Source organism: Balaenoptera physalus (assembly GCF_965194825.1).
Source record: "Balaenoptera physalus genome assembly, chromosome: 5".
NCBI classification, from domain to species: domain Eukaryota; kingdom Metazoa; phylum Chordata; class Mammalia; order Artiodactyla; family Balaenopteridae; genus Balaenoptera; species Balaenoptera physalus.
In genome coordinates this window covers 28,775,203-28,800,868 of record NC_138884.1, presented here as the reverse complement: position 1 = coordinate 28,800,868, position 25,666 = coordinate 28,775,203, and the positions used below count along the sequence as shown (strand labels likewise).

Genomic DNA, 25,666 nt, shown 5'->3' with positions numbered 1-25,666 from the left:
TGGTTTTATGTGATCACATAAGCAACTGTCAAAAATGCTTTCAGCAGACAAAGGAATTACTTTTGCATCTTACATGATTCCCATGTAGAGATTATCGAAAACGTGGATAAGAGTTAAGATTCACAGAACACATTTTTAAAAGATTCTCTAAAACTTCTCAGAGAAAGAAGTTAGTGTCTTGCTGTAAAGCCTAGCTGGAAAAGTTCCCCCAAAACAAAACTTTTGAAGAGTATTTTAAAATGCTTCCTTGTCAATAATTCACTCGCTAAATGTTTCCTTCCCCCATACGTAGCTGGCATATTCTTTGCCATGACTTGATAAGTATGTTTTAATCCTTTATTAATGTTTTTTACTAAACTAAAACTACCACTACATTTATAGCCGTCTTGAATTTCAATGATGGTGAAGGTGCCTGTTTTTAGCTACTATTTTCAACGATTTCTCTGTCTCTCCCTTTCATCCAAAAGATTTTCTAGACAACATAGATTTTCATAATTCTCACTTGCCAGTTACAAAATTCCATGCCAGCTTTGTATTGCATGTTTAATCTCAAACTGTGTGGAAGCTATTAGTCTCTTGTCTTATAGTATGCTTAAATCAGAATATAATTTTTTTCACTGTATTGTACAAAGAGTTGATTCTTCAATAATTAAGCACTTTTGCAAATAATTATGTAACATCAGATTATATTCCAGTCATCTTTATATGTTGTCTCATAGCAAGTTCATAGGTTGAGGAGAATAATATTTATGAACATAAATTATACAATTTGGGAGGTAAATGATATTTATGAACAATTGGGGGGGAAACAGCACTCTAAATTAATTGTCTCTTCTTTGGTACACTAGAGTACAGAGTGTTTGGAGTTTAAATTACTAAGTTAAGGCCTGTGAATGCAGTCTTGAGAGAGATGTGAGAATCTCCATTTACAGACTTTTCAAGGAATAGTTGGCATCGTATTTTCAAGCCTTCTAGATTAGGTTAATTTACATGTCATTGTTACTATTTTAGATGTTAGTCACTTTATTTTTTTTTAAATGCCCCTTCCCTTGTCTCTCATCTGTCTTGCCTATAAAAATGTATTTTTTCGTATCTGGATGCTGTATAAGACACATAGGATTTGAAAAGGAAACACAACTACAAAATAGAGAGAAACAAAGGGAAACAGGAAGGCTGGCCCTCGGATATCAACCAACTACTACTTTGAGCAAATCACTTTGTCTCTGTTCTCTGAGCTTTATTTTTCTGATTCTGAATTTTGAGCTTTTTCCATCAACATTCACATGTTAGGTATGCTATGTAATCCAGGTATAATATGTTACTACATATGTACCCGTAGCCAAAACGTATGTAATGTATATCCATTTTTAAATTAGTAAGTACTAATTAGTCTGCTTGGGCTACCATAACAAACTACCACAGGTTGTGTGGCTTAAACAACAGAAATTTATTTCTCACAGTTTTAGAGGCTGAGAAGTCCCAGGTTCTGGCCAATTTGGTTTCTGGTGAGAATTGTCTTCAGCTTTCTTGCTGTGTGCTCACATGACCTCTTCTTTGTGTGTGTAGAGAGAGGGAACCAGCTCTTTGATGTCTCTTTTCACAAGAACACCAATCCTACTGGTTCAGGGCCCCACCCTCATAATCTTAATGACTTCTTCAGAGGTTCCATCTTCAAACACAGCCGCACTGAGGGTTAGGGCTTCAACATATGATCTTTGGGGGGACACAAACATTTAGTCTGTAACACTAGTATTACTCCAGCAAGGATAACATTTTTTAAATACCAGTTGTTTATAATGTCTGAAAAAGGTAGAAGAGTGTATTTCAGAGTTCAGGCTAACTCTCCTGCAGATTTTCCTGGGTTCGTATTCCTGTCCTCCAAGTTTAACTCAGTAAAGTTATTGAATATTGAGTCTGCACCAGGCATTACTCTGCCAAGCTGTGGGACACAGGGAACAGGCAGTGTAACAAGAAGAACTGACATGATCGCCATCCTGAAAGAACCTACCATCCAGTAAGGAAGACAGTTCAACAAATGATACACTACAGTTCGACTCATACAATAAGCAAAGATGTAGAAGGGACAGGATTCATGGAGGAAAGAAAGTGATTCACAGATGGGAGAACATTTCATCAGGAAGGTTTCATAGTATACATGTACCTTCCACAGGGCTTTGAAGGACAAATAGGAATTAATCAAGCTGATAAGGAAGGTAAGGCTTCCTAGTCAGAGGAGGAATAGCATGTGAAAAGTCCCAAAGGCATCAAAATCCTGCGGGTAAAGTAGAAGGGTGTAATTCCATTCCCACAAACAAAGGGTTTTGGAGGCCTTTGTGGAGATGTTAGATGCTAAACTAAAGAGACTGGACTTTGTTCTTACACGGAGAGGATATGCAGTGAAGTTTAGTGAGCGGATATGATGAAACGGGTGGTAGACTAACTTCTCCAACATTTCATTCATTGCCCACGCAGCATCTGGCACATGGCTGATGTTAAATAAATGTTTGTTGAATGAATGAATGATCTGACCATGATGTAAGGGATAGATTGGAAGGGAAGGAGCCTGGAGGCATAGCGCTCCTTGTATTTGGGAGGCTTTATATCCAGTCGAGACTGAATATAACTAAATACCTAAAATGACAGTGGTAAAGAAAAAGAAGGAAGGGATACCAGAGATGTGAATATATCAGTGAATAGTGGATGGAGTGCGGAAAACCGAGGAAATCCAAAAGGGTGCCTAGATTTTGAACCTGAATTAATGGCAGAATATTAGAAACACGCCTATTTCTAAACAAAAGGAGGAAGTGGTTTCAGTTTTTGGTTAGGTTGCATTTGAAGTGGTGTGGGTTAATTCACTTTGAAATTTTCCATTGACGTCTAGAAATACAGATTTGAATGGAGATATTTGGTTGAGGATACATATTGGAAACCATTTGCATGGCATCCTTTCATAGAGAGACAAGAGGTTTTAAGTTTAAACCTGGGAAAGGCTTAAAGAAAACACAAGGTCAGTGATATACAGGTAGAAAGTTTTGCCTGAAGAAGGTGGCAGAAGAGCACCAGTACAGAGGCCGGCATCCTTCACGGTGTGGGCAGAAAGAAAGGTCCACAGAAGTGAACCAGTCCCTGGGAGATTGGAGTACTCTACTTGTGTCTACAGCAGTTGACAGTGTGTTTAAGACTGTATGCAGCCCAATGTTCAGTCCTGGTCTTCTGGACCTCTCCTCAAGCTGTCATTGGTGAAGAGGAATATAGGAGGGATAAAAAGAGAGAAGGAAGAATTTTTAGGTCTTTAGAGATATAGCCCTGCAGAGGTAGGGAGACTAACATTAACTGAGTATCAATTATGCAGAGGCACGGGGTTGGTGTTTTAGATTTCATATTTCATTCAGGTTCACATTTGATGACTGTGAGAATATTTTGGTGTGTCAATAGGGATTGGTGGAGTCAGGGCCAGTGGAGACTGGAATATAGTTGAAATCACCTTTGCACAATGTTGCTTAGAAAACAGAGACTCCTTCCTTAGAGAACTATTGCCACCTATTTAAAAAAGAAAGATTAAAAAATAGTAACTTTCGGGTGCTATTTTATAACCCATAACTATTCTCTTTTTTCTATGTTTAGGTTTGGAGATGTCTCTTTGCAAGAAAGTATTAATCAGGAAAATTTTGAACTTCTAAAAGAATATTACACAGTATTTATGGAAAAGATGCCTCCTGATTGTAAGTATGCAAGTTACAAAGAAAAGCAACAATAATAATTTCTTGATTATAATTCTTCGGGAGAGGTCAGACATAGAGGTCAATGGAAGAATAAAGCACGGTGTGGGAATGTGAGAGTGATTTTGAGATTGTCTGCGCCAAGAAGACTGATTGCCAAGGTGGCCTGGCCAACACCTGCCTCGCTGCCCTGATTGCACTCAAGTGTGTCCTGCTGCTTATGCTAGGATGTTAATTTCAGTGCCACTAGAAAATGCCAAAAGTCAAAAATAAGGAACTTATAATTAGAAATCTCAACTGAGTCCAACAGAAATTTTGTAGAATTCTTAACCATGTAAAAGACTTTAATAAAGATTTAGTTTTCTGATTTATAAGCTACATCAGATATATCTCTCACATATATATATGTGTGTGTGTGTATATATTTATATATTTTATATTTATGCATATATATATATGTCAGATAGAATATAAATTTTACAGGTAATAAAAAGTGATACAAATTAAGGAACAAATTATTGAATATACTTATTGTAATATTTATGTGAAAATGTTGGGGCATAAGCCTACAGAACTGTGTTTTACATTTTGTTTTTTGTTTTGTCTTATGCCATTGTTCAGTTCTGCCATCCTTTTTCCCACAAAATTAAGCACATATTTGAGCAGTGTAAAATTAGAGAATAAAGAATGTATTTGGAGCTCATCCGTAAGTGCTATAAAGAAATAAGTTGAGATACTTAGATATTCACAATAAGAAACTAGGTTTTAATAAAGTAGGAAATATCTTAATATTTGTTACCAAAAGCTGTAATAAAACTCTACCTGTCATCTATTCACTAGCAATTTTTCACTATCTGTATTCTGATACTTAGTTTGAAATATCTTAGGTAGCAGAGTACTTAGGTCTTTTTATAACACAGTTATCTTGCTTCAAAATATTACAGTGGCATAAGCACACGTCCGTGTGTTTTTAGAGTTAGAAAATTTTACTGCCACTTTTATATTTTATTTCAAATAAAATATTTCTAAAGCCAAAATGAAATTAAATACAGAGAGATTCTTTGGCAGCCAGCATACTTATGAATTTTAAATTTGTTAATTACTTGGAAGATTAATAATATAAACAAAACTATTTTGCATTAGTAATTATGGGAAAAGTTTATTATAACGTGGACGTTGGTGGATAATTTTTTTCATTATTTTTTCAACATCTTTATTGGAGTATAATTGCTTTACAATGGTGTGTTAGTTTCTGCTTTGTAGCAAAGTGAATCAGCTATACATATACATATATCCCCATATCCGCTCCCTCTTGCGTCTCCCTCCCACCGCCCTATCCCACCCCTCTAGGTGGTCACAGAGCACCGAGCTGATCTCCCTGTGCTATGCGGCTGCTTCCCACTAGCTATCTATTTTACATTTGGTAGTGTATATATGTCCATGCCACTCTGTCACTTCGTCCCAGCTTACCCTTCCCCCTCCCCGTGTCCTCAAGTCCATTCTCTATGTCTGCATCTTTATTCCTGTCCTGCCCCTAGGTTCTTCATAACCAGTTTTGTTTTTTTTTTTTAGATTCCATATATATATGTTAGCATACGGTATTTGTTTTTCTCTTTCTGACTTACTTCACTCTGTATGACAGATTCTAGATCCATCCACCTCACTGCAAATAACTCAATTTCATTTCTTTATATGGCTGAGTAATATCCCATTGTGTATATGTGCCATATCTTCTTTATCCATTCATCTGTCGATGGACACTTAGGTTGCTTCCATGTCCTGGCTTTTGTAAATAGAGCTGCAATGAACATTGGGGTACATGACTCTTTTTGAAATATGGTTTTCTAAGGGTATATGCCCAATAGTGAGATTGCTGGGTCATATGGTAGTTCTATATTTAGTTTTTTAAGGAACCTCCATACTGTTCTCCATAGTGGCTGTATCAATTTACATTCCCACCAACAGTGCAAGAGTGTTCCCTTTTCTCCACACCCTCACCAATATTTATTGTTTGTAGATATTTAATGATGGCCATTCTGACTGGTGTGAGGTGATACCTCATGTAGTTTTGATTTTCATTTCTCTAATGATTGGTGATGTTGAGCATCCTTTCATGTGTTTGTTGGCAATGTGTATATCATCTTTGGAGAAGTGTCTTTTTAGGTCTTCTGCCCATTTATGGATTGGGTTGTTTGTTTTTTTGATATTGAGCTGCATGAGCTGTTTGTAAATTTTGGAGATTAATCCTTTGTCAGTTGCTTCATTTGCAAATATTTTCTCCCATTCTGAGGGTCATCCTTTTGTCTTGTTTATGGTTTCCTTTGCTGTGCAAAAGCTTTTAAGTTTCATTAGGTCCCATTTGTTTATTTTTGTTTTTATTTCCATTTTTCTAGGAGGTGGGTCAAAAAGGATCTTGTTGTGATTTATGTCATAGAGTATTCTGCCTATGTTTTCCTCTAAGGGTTTTGATAGTGTCTGACCTTACATTTAGGTCTTTAATACATTTTGAGTTTATTTTTGTGGATGGTGTTAGGGAGTGTTCTAATTTCATTCTTTTACATGTAACTGTCCAGTTTTCCCAGGACCACTTATTGAAGAGGCTGTCTTTTCTCCATTGTATATTTTTACCTCCTTTATCAAAAATAAGGTGACCATATGTGTGTGGGTTTATCTCTGGGCTTTCTATCCTGTTCCATTGATCTGTATTTCTGTTTTTGTGCCCGTACCATACTGGCTTGATTACTGTAGCTTTGTAGTATAGTCTGAAGTCAGGGAGCCTGATTCCTCCAGCTCCTTTTTTCTTTCTCAAGATTGCTTTGGCTATTCGGGATATTTTGTGTTTCCATACAAATTGTGAAATTTTTTGTTCTAGTTCTGTGAAAAATGCCATTGGTAGTTTGATAGGGATTGCATTGAATCTGTAGATTGCTTTGGGTAGTATAGTCATTTTCACAATGTTGATTCTTCCAACCCAAGAACATGTTATATCTCTCCATCTTTTTGTATCATCTTTGATTTCTTTCATCAGTGTCTTATAGTTTTTTGCATACAGGTCTTTGTCTCCTTAGGTAGGTTTATTCCTAGGTATTTTATTCTTTTTGTTGCAGTGGTAAATGGGAGTGTTTCCTTAATTTCTCTTTCAGATTTTTCATCATTAGTGTATAGGAATGAAAGAGATTTCTGTGCATTAATTTTGTATCCTACTATTTTACCAAATTCATTGATTAGTTCTAGTAGTTTTCTGGTAGCATCTTTAGGATTCTCTATGTATAGTATCATGCCATCTGCAAACAGTGACAGTTTTACTTCTTCTTTTCTGATTTGGATTCCTGTTATTTCTTTTGCTTCTCTGTTGCTGTGGCTAAAACTTCCAAAACTATGTTGAATAATAGTGGTGAGAGTGGGCAACCTTGTCTTGTTCCTGATCTTACTGGAAATGCTTTCAGTTTTTCACCATTGAGAATGATGTTGGCTGTGGGTTTGTCATATATGGCCTTTATTATGTTGAGGTAAGTTCCCTCTATGCCTACTTTCTGGAGAGTTTTTATCATAAATGGGTGTTGAATTTTGTCAAAAGCTTTTTCTGCATCTATTGAGATTATCATGCTGTTTTTATCCTTCAGTTTGTTAATATGGTGTATCACATTGCTTGATTTGTGTGTGTTGAAGAATCCTTGCATTCCTGGGATAAACCCCACTTGATCATGGTGTATGATCCTTTTCATGTGCTATTGGATTCTGTTTGCTAGTATTTTGTTGAGGATTTTTGCATCTATGCTCATCAGTGATATTAGCCTGTAGGTTTCTTTTTTTGTGACATCTTTGTCTGGTTTTGGTATCAGGGTGATGGTGGCCTCGTAGAATGAGTTTGGGAGTGTTCCTCCCTCTGCTATTTTTTGGAACAGTTTGAGAAGGGTAGGTGTTAGCTCTTCTCTAAATGTTTGACAGAATTTGCCTGTGAAGCCATCTGGTCCTGGGCTTTTGTTTGTTGGAAGATTTTTAATCACAGTCTCAATTTGAGTGCTTGTGATTGATCTGTTCATATTTTCTATTTCTTCCTGGTTCAGTCTTGGAAGGTTGTGCTTTTCTAAGAATGTGTCCATTTCTTCTAGGTTGTCCATTTCATTGGCATATAGCTGCCTGTAGTAGTCTCTCATGATCCTTTGTATTTCTTCAGTGTCAGTTGTTACTTCTCCTGTTTCATTTCTAATTCTACTGATTTGAGTCTTCTCCCTTTCTTTCTTGATGAGTCTGGCTAATGGTTTATCAATTTTGCTTATCTTCTCAAAGAACCAGCTTTTAATTTTATTGATCTTTGCTATTGTTTCCTTCATTTCTTTTTCATTTATTCCTGATCTGATCTTTATGATTTCTTACCTTCTGCTCAACTTTGGGGTTTTTTTGTTCTCCTTTCTCTAATTGCTTTAGGTGTAAGGTTAGGTTGTTTATTTGAGATTTTTCTTGTTTCTTGAGGTAGGATCGTATTGCTAAAAACTTCTCTCTTAGAAGTGCTTTTGCTGCATCCCATAGGTTTTGGGTCGTCGTGTTTTCATTGTCATTTGTTTCTAGGTAATGTTTGAATTCCTCTTTGATTTCTTCAGTGATCTCTTGTTTATTTTGTTGTGTACTGTTTAGCCTCCATATGTTTGTATTTTTCATGGTTTTTTTCCTTGTAATTGATATCTAGTCTCATAGCATTGAGGTCAGAAAAGATACTTGATACAATTTCAATTTTCTTAAATTTACCAAGGCTTGATTTGTGACCCAAGGTATGATCTATCCTGGAGAATGTTCCATGAACACTTGAGAAGAAAGTGTATTCTGTTGTTTTTGGATGGAATGTCCTATAAATATCAATTAAGTCCATCTTGTTTAATGTATCATTTAAAGCCTGTGTTTCCTTATTTATTTTCATTTTGGATGATCTGTCCATTGGTGAAAGTGGGGTGTTAAAGTCCCCTACTATGATTATATTACTGTCAATTTCCCCTTTTATGACTGTTAGCATTTCCTTATGTATTGAGGTGCTCCTATGTTGGGTGCATAAATATTTACAACTGTTATATCTTCTTCTTGGATTGATCCCTTGATCATTATGTAGTGTCCTTCTTTGTTTCTTGTAATAGTCTTTATTTTTAGGTCGATTTTGTCTGATATGAGAATTGCTACTCCAGCTTACTTTTGATTTCTATTTGTATGCAATATCTTTTTCCATCCCCTCACTTTCAGTCTGTATATGTCCCTAGGTCTGAAGTGGGTCTCTTGTAGATAGTATATATACGGGTTTTGTTTTTGTATCCATTCAGCCAGTCTATGTCTTTTTTGTATCCATTCAGCCAGTCTATGTCTTTTGGTTGGAGCATTTAATCCATTTACATTTAGGATAATTATCGTTATGTATGTTCCTATTACCATTTTCTTAATTGTTTTGGGATTGTTATTGTAGGTCTTTTCCTTCTCTTGTGTTTCCTGCCTAGAGAAATTTCTTTAGCATTTGTTGTAAAGCTGGTTTCGTGGTGCTGAATTCTCTTAACTTTTGCTTGTCTGTAAAAATTTTAATTTCTCTGTTGAATGTGAATGAGGTCCTTGCTGGGCAGAATAATCTTGGTTGTAGAGTTTTCCCTTTCATCACTTTAAATATGTCCTGCCACTCCCTTCTGGCTTGCAGAGTTTCTGCTGAAAGATCAGCTGTTAACCTTATGGGGATTCCCTTGTATGTTAGTTGTTGTTTTTCCCTTGCTGCTTTTAATATTTTTTCTTTGTATTGAATTTTTGATAGTTTGATTAATATGTGTCTTGGCGTGTTTCTCCTTGGATTTATCCTGTATGGGACTCTCTGCGCTTCCTGGACTTGATGGATTATTTCCTTTCCCATATTAAGGAAGTTTTCAACTATAATCTCTTCAAATATTTTCTCAGTCCCTTTCTTTTTCTCTTCTTCTTCTGGGACCCCTATAATTCGAATGTTGGTGCATTTAATGTTGTCCCAGAGGTTTCTGAGGCTCTCCTCAATTCTTTTCATTCTTTTTTCTTTATTCTGCTCTGCAGTAGTTATTTCCACTATTTTATCTTCCAGGTCACTTATCCGTTCTTCTGCCTCAGTTATTCTGCTATTGATTCCTTCTAGAGAATTTTTAATTTCCTTTATTGTGTTGTTCATCATTGTTTGTTTGCTGTTCAGTTCTTCTAGATCCTTGTCAAATGATTCTTGTATATTCTCCATTCTATTTCCAAGATTTTGGATCATCTTTACTATCATTACTCTGAATTCTTTTTCAGGTAGACTGCCTATTTCCTCTTCATTTGTTTGGTCTGGTGGGTTTTTACTTTGCTCCCTCATCTGCTGTGTGTTTCTCTGTCTTCTCATTTTGCTTAACTTTCTGTATTTGGGGTCTCCTTTTCACAGGCTGCAGGTTCGTAGTTCCAGTTGCTTTTGGTGTCTGCCCCCAGTGGCTAAGGTTGGTTCAGTGTGTTGTGTAGGCTTCCTGGTGGAGGGGACTGGTGCTTGTATTCTGGTGGACGAGGCTGATTGTTTTCTTTCTGGTGGGCAGGACCGCATCTGGTGGTGTGTTTTGGGGTGTCTGTGACCTTATAATGATTTTAGGCAGCCTCTCTGCTAATGGGTGGGGTTGTGTTCCTGTTTTGCTAGTTGTTTGGCATAGGGTGTCCAGCACTGGAGCTTGCTGGTCGTTGAGTGGAGCTGGGTCTTAGTGTTGAGATCGAGATCTCTGGGAGAGCTTTCTCCGTTTTATATTACATGGAGTCAGGAGGTCTTGGTGGACCAATATCCTGAACTCGGCTCTCCCACCTCAGAGGCACAGACCTTACACCTGGCCAGAGCACCAAGACCCTGTAGAAAACAGGAATTTTTTCTTGAACCTTTCTACTGGTCTTCCTTTTAGAAAACAGGCAGTTCAATGTCATTATGTGAAGGAGTCTCTCTGGCTTCACCTAATAGTGTTCAAAGAGTACAGGTGATTTGAATCTGGTTCTTGTGTTCATCTTCTTTTTTTCACCCAGGCTTCCCACCATCCTTTTCCTGGGAATTCCCTGGTGGTCCAGTGATTAGGACTCCGAGATTTCCCTACCAAGGGCATGGCTTCGATCCCTGGTCAGGGAACTATGATCCCACAAGCCACAGCAAAAAAAAATAAAATAAAATAACACCTGTTCCTGAAGACAAAGTGTCACTCCATGCTTCTGGGAAAGGCTCTCCCAGTGACTTGTTGGTGGATAATTTTCTTACAGTTACTTGTAATTTTTATAAACAACTTGATTTCTCTTTATATGGGTCCTTTCAAAGTGAGGTCCCTGGACCAGCAGCATCCGTGTCACCTGGAAATCTGTTAGCAATGCACATTCTCAGGGCCCTCTGCTGGTCTATTGAACTTGCCCTGTAATCTGTTTTAGTAAGCCTTCCAGGTGATTTCTGATCCATACTAATTTTTTTTTTAAGATTATTATTATTTTTTTAAATTAATTTATTTATTTATGGCTGCGTTGGGTCTTCGTTTCCACGGGAGGGCTTTCTCTAGTTGCGGCAAGTGGGGGCCACTCTTCATCACGGTGCGCAGGCCTCTCACTATTGCGGCCTCTTCTGCTGCGGAGCACAGGCTCCAGACGCGCAGGCTCAGCAATTGTGGCTCACGGGCCCAGTCGCTCCGCAGCATGTGGGATCCTCCCAGACCAGGGCTCGAACCCGTGTTCCCTGCACTGGCAGACTCTCAAACCACTGCACCACCAGGGAAGCCCCATACTAATTTTTGAGAACCAATGCTGTGTCATCCTTACTCAAAACATACATTATATTAAAAAGTAGTTTGTTGGCAAAGTCTATGAAAGATTTCAATACTACACATAAACAATTATACACCTAAAAAGAAATATGTATAAGTAATTGTTGAAGTATTTCTGATATATGAAATACAAAGTAACCCCTACGTTCAAGTCATTGAAATTCTTCATGGGAGTGTAAGTTTTAAAAATTGGAAGAACATGAGACCTCATATAAATTGTTGTTAATTAAATATAGCTGTTTTAGAAATATATAAATATATCTCATCCTTGAAAACAGGATGTACTTTTGCATCAATCAGTTTTATTTCATTAGTTGAAATAAGTTGTCTTAACTGACTGAATTCTTCCTGATATTTTGTTTCCTGTTATGTCAACATATTTTTGAGACAACACTCTCATAGATTTGGCACAGAATGAAGGTATGATGTGACTGTGGTTATTTTCCATAACAAAAGTCCAAACCGTATCTATGAAATTATACCAACATATGTAGGGTTTTTCCTCATGCAGAAATATTGTAACCTAAAGCATCACTGGGTTGCACTCCATTCAAGGAGGTACCTAAAAGCTTTATTAAGAGTGGGAATAATGGTTAGGCTATTTGTTAAGGAGGGAAAAACTACTATGTGGGATCATACTTATAATCCATAGAATCTACTATTTTTCTTTCACAGTGAAATCAAGGGATAATTTGTAGCAGTGTTCAAAGGCTAAGTTAACCCTCTAAATATATTACTTTCACTTATTCATCCATTTTGGATGTCCTGTGCATTAATTTACTCACCCTGTTTTTTTATGATTTATGAGCTAGTCAAATTCTACATGTTTTAAATAAAAAATTTTCCTTTCTTCCCAGAAGATTTTTTTTTAAATTAGGGATGTCCCCTACTTTTGCAATACCAGGATGTAATGAATAAATCATTTTAACCTATATATTCACTCCTAATCAAATAGTTATCACCTTTCTGTTTACTCTTCTTATACATAGCTTTTATGGTCTAAACATTTGTTCTTCCCCAAATATTCTCTAATTCTGTTACATACGTAGTAGATTCAATTGATAGTCTCAATTCAGCAGTCTACACACATGGACTCCTTTTATCTTAATACCTCTGTTGGCTTTACTGGGCACTCACTCCTTAGGAGTTAGTAATGGGGAGGGGAATAAAATTAAAGTTGCCAAACAACAGTACCTCATTTCCTTTCAGTGTGTTCAACATAGTCTGGTGATTTGTAGACTAATGTATTTGAAAATCTCAAGTTCATTTGGAAGAAATATTCAGTCAAATTCAAGTATTACTATCCTCCAACCCCATATTCCTTGTATCTGCAGAAAGGTCATTAGTGGAAGGCTTGGTAGGTTGGGATGGCCTCTCTCTCTCTCTCTCTCTCTCTCTCTCTCTCCCTCTCTCCCTTTCTTGGAGGATTCATGGGATCTAGAGCTGAGAAGTACCTGTTACAGAGGAGGAACCCAAGAATGGGTGATGCCTTTCCTGTAAATCTTTGCTGAAACTTCTTCTGAAGCAAGAAATATATAATGTCTGAAATTGGTATCAAACAGAGCTATTGATGACTGGGAGGTCTGTTTGCTCTGTCTGAGTACTGTGTGTTGTGGATTTCTCCCTTCACATTTTCTCGGCTTAGTGATGCAGCTTTCAGACAGTAGTTCTCGCTGCCTTGACTGTAAGGCACAGTAAATCATCAGGAGCTGCTTCCCCTCAGGCCCTGCCAGTGATATTCACTGGCCCCTTTGATCAACCTGCGAAACTCCCATGGGGAAGGTATGAGTGTTTCTCTCTCTTCTGGCTCTGATCTTTCAGATGGGTTTGATGATCTCAGAAACCTTTCAAGGCCCCTTTCGTACCCACCTAAAGCATTAAGACATTTCAATGTTGGGTTAGCAAAATAAGATCAAATAAAGTACTGCTGTAAATCACTAGTGCAAACTGCTGTACGGTTTAGAGTCACCATCGCATCTCATACATAATTCGGGGCTCCTGACTTTGGTGGATGAAATGCTTCTTTCTTTCCCCTTTAATTGACCAAGTGTCAATTTATAATCTCCAATCTCTCATTTCTCTTTGTGATAATAATGCCCTTCTCTTGTCCTTTTTCCAAAACACAGGAGAAGGATATTTTCACATGGTTCTATTGGAATGCTACCGTTTATTGGCTCCTATGTGAGTACTATAAGGGTGGGCTGTCTAGCATGTGAGCTACGGAGGAAAATCAGGCAGCCTTTTGTGAGCTGTTATCAACTATCTCCACAATATTTGATATCCCTGTCTTACATATAATATTTCATCAACTGTAGCATAACAATCGCACACAAAATATTTTTTAGAAAAAATCTTAGGCTTGTGATGAGGGTAAGTAAAATGTTGTTGTCATATTTCATCCTGCATTTTTTTTTTTTTTTTTTGGCCTTTGTTGCTGGAAGTCTCCCATTCAATTTAGCAGACATTGGTAGAGATCGTATTATATGTAAAACTCTGTGCCCATCGCTATGGATGATGAAAGATGAATAAGATACAGTCTCTGCTTCTAATAGCTTACACTTTAATGACTCAGTGTGATCAAGGAATAATCTACCTTAACTCTAAATCTCTTTCCAGAATACTAGTTGCTATTCCGTAGTATTGGTCCTTTCTGTGAATAATTTGGTTTTGTTTCTGTTGCTTTTGTTGTTCAAAAAGTGTTAGTTTCTCCTTGTACATTTTTGACATTCATTGTGTGGTGATGCATTGCCACAGATTTTTCACTTCTGCACTGGGAAAAAGAAAAGTTTCTATGCATTCTTTCCATTCTTAGAAATAAGAGAATAGGATAAGAAGCTAATATTTTATGGATAATTAATTTTAGAGAAATTGTTTAAATAATTTTCCATGTATTCCACATAGGAAATGAGAAAAAATACATCATAGGGGGAGATTATCCATAAGTATAGGGAAAGGAGGACTAAGGAACCCACAAAAAAATGGAGAAATGATTAGAGATTGAGGGTCATCGAACATCACTATAGCTAAATGAGAATAATATCAACCAGGAGAAGGTGAGCAAGAATAGCAAAAGTGTTGATGAAGAAAGAAGCATGAGAATTAAAGAGAACCTGTTGGATTTGGTGTTTAAGAGTATTTGATGACATTCAATGGAGTAGTTTTAATAAAAGCATGGGATGAAACCACATCAAAGGCATTCAAGGAGAGAACTCGTGTTGTACAAGTAGAGAAACAGAGTGAAAGCCACCCCTTAAGAAAGTTAAAGTGAATACAAACAGAGAAATGAAAAAGTAGGCTAAAAGCAAGTATCAGGTAAGAAGGTTTTTCCCCTTTGTTTTTCTTTGGTTTAGTTTCCAAAGAGAGCGCGAAATTATAAAGACAGATTGAAATTGCCAGACGGTGGCTAGGGGCTAAGCACATGCCCTTGACCCTGCCTAGAGGTTCTGGAGAGGAGTACAATGATGAGGCCCCTGGAACTAGCCAGAAAGCCTGTGAGAGGCCCTGAGAGAGAGCAGAGGACAGGCCTCCCATATGATGCAGAGCCAGAACCTTAGCTGAAAGGGAAAGGGTCGTATTCTGGCTTTTAGAAAAAGAAATCTGCCCTGCCTGGCTGAAGCCCTTTAACACCTGAAGAATTCCAACCAAAGGTCACAGTTAATTCTTTAAGATTGATGTTCTGAGCATAAAAAGTTTGAGAAGAGTCCAAAGAGTAGTTCTGGCTTGGTCTTCATACCCCTTCTGGTCCGCCAATGTCGTCAGGTCTCCCATGGTCCTTTGATGGCTTCAGAGGAGAAAGCCTTGAAGAAAGATTTTGTTCACATCCACCGTACTAACTTTCAAAATCAGATCAATCATGGTTTTCCTTGATACCTTATCAAATTCTTTTAACGTAATTATTTAACTATAATTCATAAAAGCTTTGCATGCATGCCATACACTCTGATGAACACTTTTGCTAAGCTAAGATTTAGTTAACAGGGTGCAATTTACTTTTGTGCCCTTTGAATTTATATTTTCAGTTAACATTTTTTATTTTTAGTATTTTGATTTATCTGATCTCTCATTTAAAGATAGACCAAAGGAGCAAAGCTGGTGCAGTTAAAGATAACATTAGAAAGAAAATTATAATAAATATTAAAACTCAAAATAATGTGAAATATAAAAAAAGTTAACAGGACTCCACTGGGACAAGGAAAACCTTCAAATGAGAGGATTTCCCAGAAATAGATGAAAAAGAAAAGCTTGACTCTGAATACAATGTTGAATATCTAAAATGGGCTTTTGTTAGATCAGAGAATGGATCAACTCATTCCTTATATCTAATACTTTGTCTTTTTAAAATATTGCCATTGAAAATTTAACCAGTTTTTCAAACTTAAGACAGCTCTCTAGTAAATCAAGATAATCTTTCTAGAACAAGTATGTGGTAATACTTCCCTGAATGAAGTTATTGGATTTTGTTTCTAGAAGGAATGAAAAGACTGGAACTACCAAGATATGATTCATAATTGTACTTCATGTGAAATGAATTTACAAATTGATACACATCAGACTCTTGCTGAGAAAGAATTAGTTACAACGTTTATAACACATATTGTGCTCTGGAAGGAATCAGCCCTAGGTCTTGGCAAACGTCTTTAACCTATCACACTGTTGGACTTTCCACACTGTTTGATGCCAGGGAGTGTGGGAGTGCAGTCACTGTCACATGCTAACAGGTATCTTGTGTTACAAATGGATAAAATCACCGAGGAGCAGCATGTAAATCAGTTCTTGGAATATTGAGCCTATATCAGAAAAAAGAATTGCACCACATTTGCTCTGTTTATCAGTGAAAATTAAGACTACTTAAATGGATATTCTCTTCAGTTAGTGGTTATTTTCTGAGCTCTGTTGCAGACCAGAAAGTGTGCGATGAAATCGATACTGACAGCATCAACTCCATGTGCCGCATAGGCGGGCAATTCTCCATAAACAAAGAACGCTGCCTCTGAATATTCACTCACTTACTGCTTATTTACCTACAGTTGGAGCCCACGTGTGTTGACACTCACAGCGTGGCTCGCTGCCACCCTGAGTTTGAACATGTTGCTTTTACTTGGTAGAATAAGCTATGGTGGGTGTTTCTTGTCCCCGCTTTTCAGAGCCCTCTGTCCTTAGACTACCACCTAAACTGAGCCTGGCTCCCCAGTCCTTAGTAGGCTCTGGAAATGACTTGAATTTATAAAGTAAGGAAATGAGGTAAGGCAAATATCTCAAAAGACATAAACACATGCGCAGACATCTGATTGCACACACACACACACACACACAGACACACATACGCGCGCATGCGCAGGCACAACTTACTAAAAGTCGACGATCTGAGTGTTTCTGATTAGCATAGGGACTTTCTGATACAGGTTAACTGTTTCCCAGGTTTCAAAGTAAATGTCTGAATTATTACCTTTCTACCCACACGTGGTAATACTAGATTTCCTCTGAAAGGTTCACATTTATATAGAGAGACCCTGTCTTAACATGAGGCCAGCCTCTCAACATTCACAGAACGGTGACATCAAAGGCTACGGTTTTATTCTGTCAACTGAGGTTCAGCTGTGGGTGACAAAAAGCACTGTTAGACCCTTCCCCCATCACTTGTCTCCCTTTTCCCGATATCCCTTTCATCTCTGCTGCCTTTCTACTGTCTATAAACTTTGGGGGTGAGGTCAGGCTATGATTAACCTGCAATAGGATCGGGTAGAGACGGGTGTCTGAATTAGAAAGGATATACTAGCCTAAACTGTCCTGTGGTAAATTGAAAAATAATGCCAAATTCTTAGCAGCCATAGTAGTCAGAACCCAGTCATGCAAATGAGCATTCTAGGAATTTCCTGCAGAGTGTCGGAGATAAACATGAAGAAATTTGGGAGAAATTAACCAGGGCGTTGTAGCCACCCAGAGTTTAGCAATAAATAGCAGGAAACTTAGCAGAACTAACCCAGGTTACATAATTTATTTAGTAATAATTTCTGTTTTACAGACATCTCAACTTTGATACTATGTAGACATCCAGATAGACAAATGAAAAATCCTGTTAGTCATCCAAATATTTTGCTTATTTTGTTTCAAACTATGTGTGTTTGGAAACATACAGATGGCTGAGGAATTTTTCACATGTTATCCATATCTTTGGCATTGCATAGACATATAAAAAGATGCGTAAAGGGGATTGTCAGTACACAGGAAAAATATGTTATCATGCAGGACTTCCTGAAAGTTGGAAATGTTCCCCAAAAAGCAGACAGAAGTGGAATTCGAAGGTTACTGTCTTCAATTTTTCTCTACCCATTTTTCTAGTCAGCTGCTCTAGTCAGCCTTTGGTTCACATAACTTCACCGAAACTGGTTTTGTCAGGTTCTCTACCTGTTAAAGCCAATGCTCAGTTCTCTGTCCTCATCCTATTTGATCTAGTAATAGGTTTGAGATGGTAATTTTTTCCCTCTTTCATCACTGGTCTTCCAGGCCATCACCCTACTTTTCTGTGATTACTCCTGCCCCCCTGGCTGGTGCATTTCAACCTCCATTACTGATTCCACATTATCTTTCTGACCTCTAAATGCTGAGGGTACCAGGATTTGGTCCACGGATGTCTACTCCGCTCCCTTGTTGAACGGCCTCATTGCTTTAAATACCATCCTTTAATTATCCACCTCCATACCTGCATCACCAGCCCATCTCTCTTCCCTAAATTTATATATCCTGCTCAACACCTCAAACTCTCTTCCTGATGTGCCCCTAAAAATTTATTCTTCCCACTATCTTCCCCATTTCAGTTTTTATCATTTCTAACTTTTTGTTGTTTCAGACAAAAATGGGAGTCACCCTTGACTCTTCTCATTTTTTCACACCCCATTTTCAGTCCATCAGAAGATTTCATTGGCTGTATTTTCAAAATGTGAGATCAGCTCTGTCCACCTGTATTGCTACCACTCTATGCAAATCCTTGTTATTCTTGCTTCCAGATTATGGCAAAACCTTCTCCCCGTCTCTTTGTTTCCTCTCTCAGCCTCATTCAGTAGTCCTTTTTGATCACAACAGCCAAAGTGACCTTTAAAAATGAAAATCGAATCATGTCACTCTTCAAAATCTTCCAATAACCCCCTATTTTTTATTGCAGAATAACAATCTAAATTGTTACAATGGCCTCTAAGGGTCCCCATAATCTGGCAAAAAAAATTGGATCTTTTGACTCCACTCTCTTCTCTCTCTCTCTCTGTGTCTCTCCCTCTCCATGTCCCTCCCTTCTTCCCTTGCTTCACTCTGTCCCACAGTGACCTCTTGCTGTTTCTTAGGACTTTTTCATTGGCTGTTTCCTCTGCCTTAAATGCTTCCCCCATAGGGATCACTTACCTCCTTTAAGTCTTTCTCCAAATGTTACTTTCTCAGTTAGGCCTTTCTTGACCACCCTCTTTAAAATTGCAACCTCTGGTGCCCTGGTCCCCTTCTCGCTTTATTTTTCTCCACAACATCTATCATGTACCTTGCTTGGTTATAACTCCTGATCAGAACATAAGCTTCATGAGGACAAGTCTCCTGTCTATTTGTTGACTTTATTTACCAATAAACAAAAACATTGTCTGGCACATAGCTTATACTCCATACATATTTGTTGAATGAATGGGATAGATTAGGTCATTTGTTTAGTTGGATGTTTTGAAGAATCAGAGAACAATTCGATCTTGGAAATAATCTAATCTAAAGTATTCCAAAGAACACTCTTTCTGCTAATAATTGTTAGGCAATGAAAGAATTCTATAGTCAAATGATTTTGGAATTCACGTTATCACACTGCAAGTTTTGAGAAGATCTGTAGCATAGCCAGCAATCGTTTTACGTAAAGGATCAGAAAGTAAATAATTCAGATTTTGCAGGCCATATGATCTGTCACAACTTCTGGACTCTGCTACTGAAGTGCAAAATAAGCCATTAACGATATGTAAATTAATGAACTTGGCTGAATTCTAATGAAACTGTATTTATAAAAACACAGAATTGACTGGGTTTAGTTTGCAAGCCATAGTTTCCCAACCCTAATCTACACTGCCTATACTTTAATTTTGTTTAAAATAGCATTTTTATTACATTATAGGACCACCAAAAAAACCCATAAAATGTTCATTAGCATCTTGTTAAATAAGTGTTCCTCAGGACATAGTTTAAGAAACACTGATCTAGTTTAACCCTATAATTTGTTATGAGGGGTTTGGGATCCAGGATAGATTTTGTTAAATTCACACATGCAGCTAGTGGGAGAACAGGGATAAATTCTATATTTTCTGACTCCCAGTTAAGTGTTCTTTTCACTTTTATGCCGCAACTCTTCCATTGCTGTCTAAGGACTCTGATCTTCTAAATTTAAAATTTATTTTCAACTCATTGCAGAGAAACTCCGACGTACTTACCTGTTGAAATTTTTAATGTTGATAAAGATTAAGATAATTTTTTAATTTGATATGTCTTTTGAAGCACTCCTGTGTCTTTTTGAAAAGAAAAGTGATACTAAACAATACTGAATTGTAATTTTCTATGTGCACGTTAAACCACAGACAAAGACTTTTAGTGTCCATTAACTTGTACTCTGAATCGCAGCAACAAATAGAAACAACACTGCAAGTAACAAAGGTAGACACATATACTCTCATACACACATACAAATGGCCACCTCCCTGTTCAACTCAGCATTTATCTCTGCATCTTCTATGTTACTTCATGGCCCTCACAAATTAGATGTATCCACCCTATTCTCAAGTTTATGTGGGTAAAAACTCAGATTTCCAGCCTTTTAGTCATCCTTCCATTTTTCTATGTTCTTTCCTTCTCACTGGGGCTCTCCTTTCTTTAGACTTCATCACTCACTGAAGATTGGCCGGACTTCCAGTAAACCCATCTAGTTAGTATGCACAGAATAGCATGAAAACAAAAGATATGAATTCAATTGAAAGTTCACTTAGGTGAATCATTTGATGCTCTGAGTGCCTCCATTTCATTATCAGCTAAATGAGAATAACTAATACATATGTACCTGTACTTCATCTACCATTATCTCACTGGAGAAAGGAAGTTAATATTTCCAGTGTCAGTTTCCTGATAAGTTGTCACACCTCACTTACGAACATTAGCGAGATGGATAAGATAATGGTTGTATGTGCTTTGAGCTTCTCAAGAGAGTTCTGTTTCTCCTGTATACACACATTGATCCAGTTAAATTTGATTGTAAAGCTCTTTTTTTTTTTTAAGTCTTTATTGAATTTGTTACAATATTGCTTCTGCTTTATGTTTTGGTTTTTTGCCTGCGAGGCATGTGGGGTCTTAGCTCCCCAACCAGGGATCAAACCTGCACCCCCTGCATTGGAAAGCGAAGTCTTAACCACTGGACCACCAGGGAAGTCCTATAAAGCTCTTTCTGTAGTTTGAACTAACCTGCCTCTCTTCTCCATTCAACAGCCTCTTTCCTTCTCAGTCTTGTCTGTAACCCTTCAAATACCTACCTATATTAATCTTTTTTTTTTAAATTAATTAATTTATTTATTTTTGGCTGTGTTGGGTCTTTGTTTCTGTGCGAGGGCTTTCTCTAGTTGCGGCAAGCGGGGGCCACTCTTCATCGCGGTGCGTGGGCCTCTCACTATCGCGGCCTCTCTTGTTGCGGAGCCCAGGCTCCAGACACGCAGGCTCAGTAGTTGTGGCTCACGGGCCTAGCTGCTCCGCGGCATGTGGGATCTTCCCAGACCAGGGCTCGAACCCGTGTCCCCTGCATTGGCAGGCAGACTCCCAACCCCTGCGCCACCAGGGAAGCCCCCTATATTAATCTTAATGATTTTTTTAATATAGTCCCTGCTTCTCTGATAATCTTTCAATAAAAGCACATTTTTCTTTTTGGAACACCCACATAGAGATGAGTTCCTGAAATTGATCTTGGAGAGGCAGCAGAGAGCGGTGGCGTGAAGCGAGATCTTAGTTCCCTGCCCAGGAATTGGACCTGGGCAGTCTGAATGGAAACCAGGAATCCTAGCCGCTAGTGCACCAGGGGCTAGAGGCTAGAAACAAGGTTCTCTTGTCTCTTGCCCTCATTGAAAAATGCATTTCTCAAGGAGGCAAAAACTGTAGAAACAGGTACGAAGTTTATTATTAGAGACATGGTACAACAAGTGGGAGAGCACACAGAGAAACAGTTTGTTTAGTTAAGACAGAAGCGAGGCAGAGATACACACCAGGAGAGAAAACCTGTGGGCATCCCCCCTAATGAGGAGGAATGCAGTATAGAGGTGGTTGAATCATTTCTATAGGGCAGTTCTTCTGGGTCTTTGTTCACCTTTGGCCAATTATCTGGTTTCTTTTTCCACGCCTGACCTGCCCTAGGACCTCCCCAACACATGAGCATAACTTTTTTCACAGATGGATTCCAGCCCACATGCCTATGGGGGGCCTTGGCATCACCTATTTTGGGGTGGTGCCCCCTCTTTTCTGACCCCCAAGAAGCCTCCAAGGTGCAGTGTCTCCCTTTTCCCCAAGGACGGGAAACATGCGACCTCTTCATCTTTTACTCAAACAGGATTTAGCCCCTCTCTGTCCCTGCCATGACTGTTATCTTAAAGTGTCCACAGGAAACAAAGTCCAGCTATTTACCCTGTTCCTGTTGTAATTTCTATCTCAAAGTGCAAACAGGAGGCTGGTTGTAAATATCTAGCCTAGAGCCCACCTGCCTCCTTCCTCAGGAAATGTAAACAGGAAGCTAGTTGTAAATGCCCAGCCTGGAGCCCATCAATCTCCTGCCTAACAAAGTCGTCACTCTTTGTAACTGGCCCCACAGTGAGGAATGAGGTAGATAATAGAAATCTTAGGACTCATCTTCCCTTTTGGAAATAAATATCTAAATTTGACGTGAATTAATACCAGTCTCCTATGAATTCAGCTTCAGGATAGTACTGCATCCAGTAAACAGCCCAACAATTAAAAATAACTAAAAATTAGTTCCAACTTTCAATTAAACATCAAAGAGGAGACAACGGACAACTCATTATTTTACTTTTTAAATCCTTTTTGCCAAATGTTCAAGTCACTCATCGATTGAGCACATCACTCTCCCAGACATTCACTATTTACTTACCATTCCGCCTTTCCCAAAACCATGAGTGCAAGACCTTCAGTTCCATTCCGGTCCACCTCCCCGTCTACCTTTCTTTCTTCATGCTTCCACTTCTGCAGAACAAAACTCCAGATAAAGCACAACTCTTCTCTGAAGTCAGGTAAGGGGGAAAAATTGAAGACTCAAAGATAAAATTATCTTTATCAGACCCATCAAAAAAGGGAAATATGGCAACACACATAGATTAATACATTTTGTTGCTATCAACAAATCATAAATGTATGAGTATCCTAGATTATCAAACTGGAGGTCACTTAAAGCCAATAAAAGGAGCTATATGAATGGAAAAAAAGGTAGGCCATATATTCTTATTACCCCTTTTCTCTTCATTTTGGAGCCTTCTAAAGCAGCTTTAGTTCCATAATCATCGTCCTCTATTTTACCTCATTTATAACTTTGTAAATACCTGAGGAGTTATTTATTTTATTCTATACAGTATGAAGCATTAAAGATCTCATTCTTTTTTTAATTTTTATTTTGTATTGGAGCATAGTTGATGAACAAAGTTGTGTTAATGTACGGCAAAGTGATTCAGTTATACATATACATGTATCTATTCTTTTTCAAATTCTTTTCCCATTTAGGTTATTACAGAATATTGAGCAACATGTTGGTTATCTGTTTTAAATACAGCAGTATGTACATATCAGCCCCAAACTCCCAATCTGTCCCAACCCCCGAAGCCTTCCCCGCTGGTAACCATAAGTTCTTTTTTTATTTAAAAGATTTTTTTTTTTGATATGGACCACTGTTTTTCAGTCTTTCATTGAATTTGTTACAATATTGCTTCTATTTTATGTTTCGGTTTTTTGGCTGCGAGGCATGTGCGGTCTTAGCTCCCCAACCAGGGATTGAACCCACACCCCCTGCCCTGGAAGGCGAAGTCTTAACCACTGGACTACCAGGGAAGTCCCTGGTAGCCATAAGTTCTTTCTCTAAGTCTGTGAGTCTGTTTCAAGATCTCATTCTTACTTGCCTCCAAGAGCCTAAAGAGGTAATCCAGAGACCATTGGAGAAAAGCCCATTCTTCTCAACTGTCTCCCCTTTTCTTTGGCCATTATTCAGGCAGTTTTGGAGTCAGTTCCTTCTGCATTATCAAAAAAAGGAGGGCCATGGAAGAGGTGAACCCTTCTTCTTTGGAGAAGGCCTTATTATGTGTCTACCTCTCTGGCCTGCCATTTGACCTTGGTATATTCCACGGGCTGCCTGGCTCTTACATGGGCAGGGAGGTGAGCTGCTGGAATTACCCCAAAAGCTGCTTCCCTCTCAGTCCTAAGTTTTGAGAAATCTATTCTTGCTTTGGTCCTCAGACTTTTGTGTGTAGTGTGTGCTCTCAACAAGTATTTTCTTGCTGTTGCTCTAAAATGCAAGGACTTAGAAATTGAGCTGGAAGGAAGAAAGGGGACCATCCAATTCCCCTCAGTGCTAAGGACCCAGGCCACTTAAAAGCAGGCAAAAAATAATCCAAGCAGTGCAACCAGGCTAACAGGAAGACTGACCTGGGGATGTGTATAAAGCCCCTTTCATACTCAAATTTTCTATGTTCTGTTAATAAAAATATCTCAATATCTTGAGAGCAGAACTTAAATTTTTGAGAGTCATCTGCCTACAATCCATCTCCCAACCTTTGACATGACTCTAAATTGTTTGGAGATTCTGAAATTAAATAATGAATGATTTCTTTGAAAAAATGGAAATAGAAAAAAATATTAATGGGTTACAATTCTACTCTTCTCCCTACACACCAAGTCCCATGGCCTTCAATGTGCAATAGTGAGTGAGGAAATTCTAAACAAACTGTTAACACATTACTTTTCATATATTTTAACAATTCGTTTTGAAGTTCATCTTTTCCTCTGCTATGGGTGATGCAACCTTGACATTTATTTAAGAGGAAACGATGAAAATGTACAGGCCAAAAATATTTTTCAGCTCTGATCAGGTTGGGAATTTGATATTTGATTTCTGATACTGCCTTTTTCGTAAATTGTAAATTGTAAATCAAATTTAAGTAAAGCTGGTGTCAGTGGGGCTTTTTTTTTTTGTAGTTTTCAAGATTTTACAGCCTCTAAAAGAGCATAATTTCCAATTTTAAGACATCTCAATGGCTTTCACCTAATTGCATTTGTTTGCTTGTTAGTGTGTTTAACTATAATTGTTTCAGAATTAATTCTAGAAAAGATGTGATATTACAGAATGTAGTACTAACCAGAATGGACTGTGAAAACTTTGTTCTTCATATGTTCATTTTATCATACTTAGAAGAACAGGCCCTTCCACGTTTGTTTGTTTTTTAACTGTAGTTGTTCTGGTAATTTATTGCTAGGTAACAAATTATCCCATGTTTACTGATACAAAATTAGAATCATTTTATTTATGCTCACAGATTCTGTGGGTTAGTTATTCAGACAGGAAAGGTGGGGAAGTATGTCTCCACTCCAAGATATCTGGGACCTCAGTTGGAAAGAAGAATGGCTGGTATCCCTTAAGTGACTGGGAACTGGAGTCAACTGCCAGCTTCTGCGCTCACATTCTGACCACTGGGCTAGGATGGCTCAAAGGTTGGGCTCAGCTAAAACTGTTGACTGGAGTACCTAAATAGGACCCTATTTAGGTGACTTGGGCTTCTCCGAGCATAGTACATGGGTTCTTATAGGGAATATCCCAAAAGAGGGAATACAGACAGCAAAGTCCCAAGAGAATAAGGCAGAAGCTTCAGAGTCATTTATGACCTGGCATCCGAAGTCGCGTAGCATCACGTCTGCCATTAATCAACATGGTCACAAGCCCACCTAGCTTCCAGATGAAGGTATGAAGACTCCACCTTCTTTATAGAAGGAGTGTCAAAGAACGTGGGGCCATGTTTTAAAACCATCACTGTAGAATGGACTTGTAGACGCGGTGCGGGGGAAGGGGAGGCTGGGACGAATTGAGAGAGTAGCACTGACATATATACACTACGATGT

The 25,666-nt window shown here is 38.2% G+C and overlaps 1 protein-coding gene across 10 annotated transcripts in view; it reads left to right on the top strand.

The window, feature by feature from the left end:
- The window catches only part of INPP4B (inositol polyphosphate-4-phosphatase type II B), a 750,879-nt gene that overhangs the window by 669,687 nt on the left and 55,526 nt on the right, over positions 1 to 25,666 (top strand). For all 10 annotated transcript variants that reach the window (XM_082463351.1, XM_082463352.1, XM_082463345.1 and 7 more), the window contains one exon: positions 3,625 to 3,722. In XM_082463351.1, the coding sequence (XP_082319477.1) occupies positions 3,625 to 3,722 (98 nt within the window). The remainder of the gene's footprint in view (positions 1 to 3,624; positions 3,723 to 25,666) is intronic.